This window comes from Hevea brasiliensis, chromosome 6 (assembly GCF_030052815.1).
Source record: "Hevea brasiliensis isolate MT/VB/25A 57/8 chromosome 6, ASM3005281v1, whole genome shotgun sequence".
NCBI classification, from domain to species: Eukaryota; Viridiplantae; Streptophyta; class Magnoliopsida; order Malpighiales; family Euphorbiaceae; genus Hevea; species Hevea brasiliensis.
In genome coordinates, this window is record NC_079498.1 from 102,574,662 (window position 1) to 102,585,681 (window position 11,020).

The window sequence follows — 11,020 nt, forward strand, 5'->3', positions numbered from 1 at the left end:
ATTTAGTGGTCCTGTCATGTGTTGTTTGTGTACTAAATTAAGGTTTCAATGCTCTAAGCACCGCATTTTAACAAGCCTTTTGATTTCTTATGCTGCTTAAGCTATTGCCTGTTTAACGTTTGAGCGTGCACGAAGTAAATGCAGTTGAGGGTGGAAGCATAGTGTATTTTTCTTTTTCCCCTTTATTTGGTGGCGTTTTATTTTTTTGTTGGGGGCCGCAAGATTGGGGGTTGGTGGGAAGACGAGGTACATCAAATGTATTTCCTAGCAATGTTAAACTCCCGTTTGGAGGATATATCTTTATATTTTAAACAGATATTGTTTTAGATATTGATAAAAGCTTCTTTTTGGATTTTTATTATTAAAATATGTTAATTTAATTATATTAAAGGAGTTCTTTTTATAGAAGATTGAATAATTCTGTAATAAAAAAATAGGGCTTAAAGTCTATGTGCGTATAAATACAAACTACATAATTTAAGGCTTAAAACCCACAACTATGAGAGGCCCGTGGCCTTAACTATTGAGCTAAATAGCCCAGACCCACTCAACAAATCAAGATCCATGATCGGAAATCTAGCTGAGGTGGGGGGAGGGATCCGATGGTGCATCGCCATAGAAAAAAGTCACCTTGGATCCACCTCTCCTTTTTAGTACATCGGGTTGATACGCCTTTTTAGTACATCGGGTAGATACACCTATTGAAACGCAAAATTGGAGCTATGTATGGTCAAAGCGCTTGATTGAAATTTTACAGATCGACGGAACTCAAAATTTCGACGATCCTAGCAAATCTCCAACTAAAGCTTATGAACATGGCACCAAGAAGTAGAACTCGCGGGAGAAGAAAAACAGTGAGAGAAGAGAGAGCCCTTAAGACTTTTCGTTCTCTTTTAGCTGGAGGGGGAGGTGATAGTGCAAACTGCAAAGGACGGTTAGCCAATACATTTACTCTCGATATCTCTCTTCCTCAAACCCATTTGGTGAAGCACCATCTCCCCAAGTTTGAAAGACACCCACATCTACATTAAAGCACCCAACAAATTGGCAAATTAAATGATTTCCCTCTACTTTGCACACAGGTTTGCCACCAAAAACCTACTGCCTGCCCAAAGGATGAGGAGGGACAAAACCTGCATTTTCGGGCGAGTGATCAAGGGGCAAGGCAAGGCTTTGAATAGGCAAGAACGGAGAATCTCTGTAGAAAAAAGTAAAGAGAGACTGCGTTGATTTTGGTGTTGTTTAGTTTAGTAAAACGAGAAATGGCATTTTCGTGGACTCCCAGGTAAAATCTTGATGTTAGCTAATTTAGGACGTTGGTGGCTGCTAATCTTCTCCCAGGTTGAAGTACTTTTTATTACAAAATACTCTAAATCATCTCGCAGTTGGCTTGGAGTATATGCTTCACAGTACACAGTTGAAAAATAATTGAATCCTTCATGGCTTTCAGGACGAATGCTATTCTGTTTTTCCTTTTTCTTTATTTTTAAAACCATTCTGAAGTCGCAGTACATCCAATATTACTTATTTTCGCGTACAGATCAACTGGGTTTATGAATCAGGGAAGATAATACAGCCGGTGATCTTACTGGAATATAGAAAAGTGCTTCAGCAGTCCGGAGCCTGGAATCAGGATTATATATACTTCAGCTGAAACATCCTTGGAAAAGGAGTTATGGAAGGTGCCATTAAAAGAAATTGGAAAGAAAAAATTTTAATAATTAAAGAGCTTTTCATTAAAATTTTCACTAACCTCGAGCTTTACATACAATTTCCTCAAAATGCCAAATCAAAAGCAAACTTGACCTATGGTGTCAACTGATGATCTTGACACTCAATATTTATAATCCTTCCCACAAAAAAAAAAAAAAAAAAAAAGAAAGAAAGCAACGGAAACATTTTCTCAATATACCTGAAGGAGGAAGGAGAAAAGAAAAATGCACAGGTGAATCTCTGTTCCGTATTTCTATATTTGAAATCCATATGCAATTACTAGTTTGGATTAAATTCACCAAATCTATGCTTTTCTTCATGCAACTGTCTGAAGACGTAATCCAGTTCTGGAAATGCAGACAAAAGCAGCAGCTCGAGAAGATCAAAAGCCAGTTGCTTTAAACAGACTGATGACTACATGAGAAAAATCATTGCAACTTGATTACAACATGTTCCAACTAGACAAGGAAAACCATAATTAAATGAATACCATAAATGCTCTTCTTTGTGGTTTACGCGTAAGCAAACTACCATTTGAAAAAAAAAATGTTTCCTTTCCTACTTCCTAGCTTACACTATGAATTACCATCACCAATAATAACATCCCTTTGTTTGGCAAGAATTATTACTACAGGCTTACTGGTAAAACTTTTTTTTTCCTCTTCTCAGAAAGGGTAAGACTTAAAATATATGCATCGCTTTTGTTACGACAAACATATAGTGGCAAGTTGAGAATGTAGATTGAAAATGTATTCCTGAATGTTCAAAAGAGGCTACATAAAATCATATATAAAGAAATATCTGATCCAGTTACAAAAAAGAAAGTTACCTGAAGAAAGAAATAAAGATCTTTAGCACATTGTTCATACTCCTTCCGACCAACAAGACTTACAATGGCAGCTGGTGCATTATCTGCATTCCAAAAGTAAAGTCCATTGGCACAACAAAGATTGGCAGCTGGCACTTTAAAAGAATGTGTTGTAAAAATGCAGGTAATAAACAACAAGCACAGGATGAATGGAATTACCAATCATCAGCTCATATACAAATTTAGCACGTCGGTCTGCTTCATGTTTTAGTTGCTCATCACTTAGTCTAGGTGAAGATATTTCTGTGTGTTGCCGACCTAGAGGTGAACTTAGTTTAGGTGAAGACTCATTGATGGGTTGCTGGCCATGAGGTGAGCTATGGGATGAGTTGGAGGTGGATGGTGGCCGTCTCTTTGGATGTTTGGTAATGAATATCCCATCAGGCCAAAGTATCTGTTTAAATCACAAAAAAGAGCACAAATTTAAGAAGGCTATCAACTAATAAACCTATACTGCACATAAGTAGTTAAAATCTTGAAGACTAAATGATGCAGCCAACAAGAAGCTCTAGGAAAAGCATGATGAAATGAAATGTATATCTTACTCCACATAAGTCTTTTCTACTCATTCAGAGCCATGTTTACCAAAAGAGCTTCAAGAAATGGTAACCAAAACTCCACCAATTTTAAAGGACACAGGAATTTCATAGCAAATCTATAGTACAATTAAATTTTCTGAGTTAAAAGCTTGGAGTCGAAATGTTGTAGCCAACCATCCCAAGAAACAAAGCTTTAACTAAAATGTATATGCAAATAATCAAATTGATCTCATTTACCATACTCCTTTATTATTGCGAGACAATAATGACACTCTTATATTTGCTTCTCCACACCTTCCTAATTCAAAATATTTTTATTTACAAAAGACACCTATCTAAATGTTCTGTTCCAACACCTTGTAGGACTCCACTTAGAAATTGGAATCCAGATGCACGTCTTACTTTCTTCTCCTCTAAGAAATAAATACATATGTAGTGTACGCATCTTACAACACGAAAAAATGAAAAGCAAACATGTAGATAGGTTTCATAAATACTGCAGAACGTTTATAGAATTATCACGACTAAACACAGATGAAGAGTAGGAAATGTGCTACATTACCCTGTCCCTTAATGACCTCAAAACATATGGAACAAACATCAGAAAGACAGACCACAGACAGTATGTAAACATACTAAATCTGCCCCAACAATTTAACCTCTTTGTTATCTTAATTACATCATAAAGAGAACATAAAATGTGATTCTAGTCTATTAAGCATATGCATGGTAATAAAAGGAAAATTAACACCAAAGAAATAACTAATTGCCAATCTTATTAACTTCTTTAAGAAAAAGAGTAGACATATTTTAGTAAAACAGCTTCTATACTTTGGCTGACATCAAATTTTAGAGAATTGCTAAATACTTCATGTAATGTGTAGTAGATTACCTGTTCCACCCGCTTGATCCCTGAAGCAACCACTGAACCAGTACGCAGAAGCTGGATTTTCTCTATCAACCAATCATCTAAGGCATCACCCATTCCTAGTTGTAGAATCTGTTTGGCCACCCAGAAAGCTTTCCTCCTGTATTGCACAGAAAATTAGTGTTTAGCAGCTCGTCCATCATTGGACCTGATTTGGTTCATACGATAGTCAACAATTAATCAAAGAGAAAATATCACATTTACAAGAACACATTCTTATATACGGAGTACCTTATCCATCCACCATCTTGTAGCAAGAAAATGACATCTACCAAGTCTAATATAGGGGCAGTTATATTTGGCGGTACCCACTGCAAGAAAAATGATGAACATAATGAGAGTGTGTTGCGTTCCCTTTTTTCTTCTTTATCTTATATTGGGTTATGTTAGGCCTTCCCCCAATCCTTTATTGCCCCTCTTGAGCCATTCCGCTCTTGGGTTATTTGCCAGGGTGTAAATCATGAGAAATCTTTATCACATAAAACAATCAGGCTTCCCATATATCCTGAGAAACTATGACATAGCCAAAAGTATAAAAAAAAAAAAAAAAAAAAAAAAATCAATCCACCCATAAGTGATAATTACATCATAATTACCTCTGTAGGAAGGGTAAGATCACTAGCAGTATCATGAATCAACTCAGATGTCTGCCCTAAACCATCAGTCTGTCTTCCTTTTACAATCTTCCCGAAATTACTAACAGACACATTTTTTTGAGTATCTGAATCACTGCCTGAATCCTTTAATGACTTTCCATGTTCTTTACCAAGCTTTTTACCCGGAGAATGAGATGTGTATTTTGGACTCATCTTTACCCCATCTGTGACAACATTATGTTTTGTCTGTAATGAAGAATCCTTGTTGTCCGTGCCTAACTGTTCCCTCTTTGCGGATATAGAATTGATTACAGGTCCAACAAAATTTGAAACCACCTTATTCTTTTCAGATGGCTTGCCATCAAGGTCAACTATAACATCAAAGAAAAATAAAAAGACATTCATCATCAAAACAAAGAAAAGAAAATCAGACAAATGTAACATTTTAAATTTAACATGCTCTACCTGACAATGTCTCAACGATGGAAAAGGAATTTGAGAAATAATATGTCTGCATTACAGAATAATTTAACAATGAGAAATAACAACGAAAGGGCAATTAAATAACTACCACTATCCCTTAAACGAATAATAACATAATCCAAGAACAAGCTGATAGAAAATGAACCTGAGAATCAACACTAAGAAAGTCCCAAACTTCAATAGATCCTGAAATTGTAGGAAGTTGCAAGAGCTTCTGAGAAACAAAGACATGAAAAGGTTATTAAAACTCTTAGTTAGGTGCACTCATACCTAGTGATCATAGAATACTCACATGCCCAATCCAGTACAGCACACAAGCCAAAGTCAAATTATTTAACTAAACCTTAATAATAAACGTGCTTCAATGAGCATATTTTCTGCAGAATTGGGTATTGCTACTACTCCAGTCAACAGTCAACACCACATGAAACTGTTACAACTTACATGTGACATTGCATCAGGAAATTAACCAAATAAGAATTCAGGGATGAAACCTGAGGTATTCTGAATTTCTAGCATATCTTGGAGCTAAAATTTACATCTAATTCCATCAATAAAAGCAGGTAAAATTAAATGGTTAACCTTGAGATATATATCGAGCAATTTACACCGTTCTTGAATGACAGGCATATCTAAACCTGTTGACAAAAAATGCTTTGGTGGCAAATGAAGATTATACTCTGGATACTCTTTTAGACGCCGGTGCAACTCCTCAAAATGTCGAAACCTGTAGGCAATAAATTTCAGTTACATAAGCCATACAATTTTAATAGAGAACAAATCAATGAATGGTGTAACAAGAAGTTGACAAAGAAATATATAGTACCTTCTTTTGATTGACCAACTATTATTATTTACATCTGTAACAGAAATGGAATACACAGCAAATGTTCTAGAGGCACTCTTCACAATATTTGCACCCAACACCTGCAAGTAGAAACACATAGTATACCAACAAAATAAGATAATGAAAAGTTAGCAAAAATGGATAAGTCTTTCAAGTTAGTACCTCACATCTCAACTTAAAAAATGAATCCACCATCAATGAATTTTTCAAGGAATTAACAGCTGAACCATGATTTTCAGATATAGAAGCAGAAGGTGTAGATGAACAAGCAGTTGCTTCACCGTAAGCTCTATCTAAACCTTCAACCTCAGAATCATCACTAGATTCATCACCTTTAGTATGTCCTTTTGAACTCAGTATATCCTGTCCATCCCCACACAAGAAGCTTGTCCTCTCAATCTCTTGCCAAACATGCACCTTCTGAGTGTTTGATCTCGACCTCTTCCTGCCAGTCTCTGTTCTAGATAATCTTTCATAAGGAGCCTGTCCTCTACTAGTCTTCTTTGTAGCATGGCGTCCAAGGTTTTCAAGTGGATGATGAATGGGGGAAACAGCCAAATTTCTATTTGTTTTACGATCCCAAACTTTAGTTCCTGGATCATCAAGGCCTGTGATACTGCTTGGATCTTCCTCTTCAGATGTATAAGGACTAACACTTCCTGATTCATCCTCATTCACATGCATAAGGCCTTGCTCATCATTTTCATGATGTGAAGTATATAAAGAATGATTTGACAAGTTCTGATCATGGTATGAGTTTTGTACTGTAGACTGATTAGAATGCAGAGAGGAATCAAGTATGGTCACCCCATGCTTCTCCTTGAGTTTAGGCATCTTTGATTGGTCCCCTGTAGCGGACTTATTCACAGAAGAATTTTGTGGTACTTGCTCAATTACCCGACCTTTACCTTCTTTCTTTTGGTAGTTTCTTCCTTTTGTCCACATATTGTCAAAATTTTCAGGTGCAAGGGCTGCAGTCTTTCTGCGAGAAAATCTGTCCAACATATCACCCCATTCTCCTCCAGAACGATACCGCTGAAGCCCTCCTTCATCCTTAATTTGGGAATTCAAAGGTAGTGAACTCCATGAACGGGAAGATCGAGTATCAATAGAAAGCAAAGGATCTTTCGAGATATGGGTTCCATTCACATTATCTGACTCAGGTGCAACTGCTCGACTTTTGGATTGATCAGTTTTTAACTGCACAAGTTCAACACCAGTACCAGTAGGATCTAGAAATCTGGAAAATTGATCAGATGAGATCTTTGAAGATCCATTGGGTTTGGATTGTGATGCCTCTTGTGCTGCAGCAACTCCTTTATTAGCCTTAGAAATGACCAAATTTTCAATCCTTTCATTTATAAACCTATCCAAAAAAGTTGGAGAACAAAGTGACAACAGCAATAATACTGAGCAAAAATTTTATGAAAGCAGGAGAATGACTACCTTGGACTAGCTAAGTTTAAGACTGGTCGCATTACTGCACAAGCAAGAAGTTCCCTCACTATATAACGGAAAAAAGAGCACTTTAGATCTTCTGCATTGAATGTGAAAGAAATGAGACCATCCATCAGATGCTGCAAAACCTGAAAATAAATGGAAAATATTAGTCAACAAAATGGAGAAAGTAGACAATGTCGAGGAATAAATCCTCTTCCCTTGCAATTGACACCTATAGATCGAAAAATTTTTTGAGCAAATTGAAGGATCAAAGTACAGTAACAACCTTGTGCTCTGCTTCAGCAGAAAATAAAGCAGGGTGCAATCTGTTCTCAGCAGCCAGGACACGTCGCAGTTCCTTGTCTCGCTGTTCAATAGACACCAATCCAGACAGATGCTTTTCAATTTTTGCTTGACTAGCTCGAAAAAGCTCTAAGTGAACGCAGATGACATTAATAAGATCCCTGTCATCCTAGGAAAATTAGTTCCCAAGTAAATAACATGGTAAAGGAAAAATAAAATAAATAATGACAGTGGTAGGGGAAGGAATAACAACCTAGTCAATAGATCAATAAGATTTATATTTCTCATGCGAGTTGAAAATTCCCCAAGAACACCATTCACTATCCGCACCAGTTCCTCTGGACCTTCTCTATCAGGTGTTAGACGAGAGTACCATAGATCTGTCACCCATTCAGAGACTAAATGTCTAGTGAAGTGATCAATTGCATCCTCAACAACAGGGGAATTCACTTTTCTTCTCCAGTCAGACTTTTCAAGAACCCTAGTATGTTCAGGATTGTTGTTTTGGGACAACACATTTGCCGCGGAATATTTGCTGTTGTATACAGCAGCTTTCCTCCGCATTTCATAATCTAGGGAGAAGTAACGGAGGAGAATTATTAAGGAGGCAGCAGCAGGCAAGTTGACCCAAACTGAGGAGCTTGTCACTGAGAAAAGGAAAACTAACAGTCAGCTGCAACTGTGGGTAAGCAACAGCACATGATAAGAAAGATAATGAAACTATATATTTAGTGCCATCAGACGGAAATGTAAACTAGAACCAAAGCTTTTGCAGTAGGTGTTTGTAGTCCAACAATTCAATGTGGGTCACAGGTCCCCAAATAAAGCGGAATCCAGGTCAAGCTAACTTCTATGATATTTGACGTATCTACAAATCAATCTTCTCAACAATAAATTCAAGGAATTCAACAGTAGTTATCTGTGGGGTAGTGCTGTATGCATCATTTGGATGGCATTATACGCACTGTTGTTTCTATTCTTCTCACAACCGATTTCATTACAGCAGTAAGATGCATGCTATGGACACAGAACTAATCCACTAACCACTCAGAAAAATGCTACTAAGAAAGTGAAAGATTGCATTTTTCTTGAGTGTGTGCACGTGTGAGTAAACTAATACATAGAACTGGACTTCTAGCATCCAACTTTTTGTTTTCTAAGCTATAACTCACTACAACATTAATAGAATAAAGCATAATTAAAAAATATTACGCTCCAATCCGCAATATATTTGCGTAAGCATGATTCTACAAGTAAACTAATATCACAATTATATACGAGGAGATATAATCCACCCAGATGGCAGGTGCCTCCTGCAGACTAAGAGGTCTTAAAATTTGATTAGTGCATCCATTTTCATTCACTGAACTGACAAATGGAATGTTGTTCATTGAGGAACTGGATAAACAAGGTTAAACAATAAGGTTACACATTCAATTTCTGTAAAGACAAAATAATAATAATAATAATAATAATAATAATAATTGTCAATTTAATTCTTATAATAAACTATCATTCTACTGAACAAGCTCTCACCTCTACCTGTCATAATTATTGACATTTCTGCCAAACATCACTGTTCTTAGACAACCTAGCCGACCAACAAAAACAAATGCAAGAAAAAGAAATGTCATGTCAAACACAAATGCTGGTCTGAATCTGGATATATCCAAAGTAGACGCTGGTATGATTGGAATCAAATTATAGCCAATGCAAATAGTCGTATGCAATTAAATATTCTTTAAACACATGGTGAAATCAACATCGCAAATAGAATTAAAAAATAAACTTCCATAGTGTACTTAAGCAAAGATATTCCTTCCACAGCGTAACTACTCACAATGATTACTGAGACACTAGCCTGTTGAAAAAGGACTCTGGTTTTTTTTTTTTTTTTTTTTTTTAACTTTCCTGGGTGAGCGGGGGTTTGGACTTATCAAAAACTGTTGTTCATAAACATAAAGGATTATCTTTGTTAAAAAGTCGGGAAGAAAAAAAAAGGGGGTAAACTAATACATGTTAAACTAAAGCAAACTCATTCAGAATTCAACTGCTATCAAAAAATCAATTTACAATCACGATTCTATATCAATTCAACTAAATACATAGACACACCGATAGAAAGATAGAGACTTACATGACATTAAATAAGATAATCCAACAACGCAAATAACCAAAAACACAATCCTCTTCTTTGCTTCCTCCACTAGGTCTCTAACTGCCACCTCCCTTTGCGTGCTCATTTTCGCATTCACTGAGCTAAAAAAAATCTATTCGATTCTTCCCAAAACAAACCCCAACAAAAAATATTAACAAATCATAATCCAAATCTGAACACAGCTCTACGAGCGATCGCCATAAAAATGATCTTAAAAACCAGATCAATGAACGTGAAGCAAACAAAAGAATTAGGGTAAAATTGGGAAGAGCAGAAAGGGAAATCGATATTCGGACAGAGATAAAACGTGGAGAATCGGATAGAAGAACTGAACAATTGAGGGAGGATGAGAATTAGAATTCAACGCGAGGACCGTTAGGTTTTTTTGCTGTTGGCGTGCGTACTAGAGAGAGTCTACATTTCTAAAACTTCTTAATTTTCTCTTTTCTCTCTCTAAGAGCCTCTGTGTCACTTTCTGGCTTTCTTTTATTATTCTCTTTAGCCTGAGCCATTTGGTACTCGTCTTTTATTACTGAAAAAATTTACTTCCGCTTTGATCATTCGCACGCGCCAAAATTGTATCGGATAAGTTTCTTTTTTATTTTCATTTATCTGCAAAATTTTAAATATTAAATTTTGATTTATAAATAATTTTATTTATTATTATCATTATTCAGGCAAATTATCACACCTTTTTCTTTTTTTCAAATTCTTTCATTATAAACATTTATATATGATTATCATTATCCATTAAATTAGAATAAATTGTTAACGCTGTCCAAAATTATTGATGTATATTTTTTTATTATTAAACAAAATTTAATGAGATAAAAAATAAAATAAATAAAAATTAAAATTATATAACTCTTTCTCTTATTATTTGTTTTTGCTTTTTTTATTTTTTTTGCCCATATAATTTCAAATATTATTAGAAATATGTTTAAATTTTAAATTTTGAATTTTAAATATTTGATTTAAAATTTAAAATTTATAAATTTATAAATATTTTATTTAATTAATAAAAAAAAATTCATAAAAAATACGTAAATTCTTATGGATTTAAAATAATAAAGTAAAAATAAAAGTAATTATTTTAAATTCTTAATTCTTAAGTCTTCGATTTTTTTTTATTGAAAATCCTATTT

The 11,020-nt window shown here is 35.2% G+C and overlaps 1 protein-coding gene across 1 annotated transcript; it reads right to left on the minus strand.

Annotated features, from left to right (window-relative positions):
* Window positions 1-1,712: 1,712 nt before the first annotated feature.
* On the minus strand, window positions 1,713-10,405 carry LOC110645687 (uncharacterized). The gene is made up of 15 exons (XM_021798912.2): window positions 9,855-10,405; window positions 7,971-8,364; window positions 7,701-7,878; window positions 7,421-7,560; window positions 6,137-7,340; window positions 5,954-6,054; window positions 5,710-5,854; window positions 5,273-5,341; window positions 5,110-5,155; window positions 4,645-5,015; window positions 4,280-4,359; window positions 4,013-4,148; window positions 2,741-2,975; window positions 2,543-2,625; window positions 1,713-2,127 (listed from the first exon to the last, which is right to left on the minus strand). Exons 1-15 carry the CDS (start codon window positions 9,958-9,960, stop codon window positions 1,993-1,995), a joined length of 3,423 nt encoding a protein of 1,140 aa, XP_021654604.1. The 5' UTR covers window positions 9,961-10,405; the 3' UTR covers window positions 1,713-1,992.
* Between the last annotated feature and the right edge of the window lie 615 nt (window positions 10,406-11,020).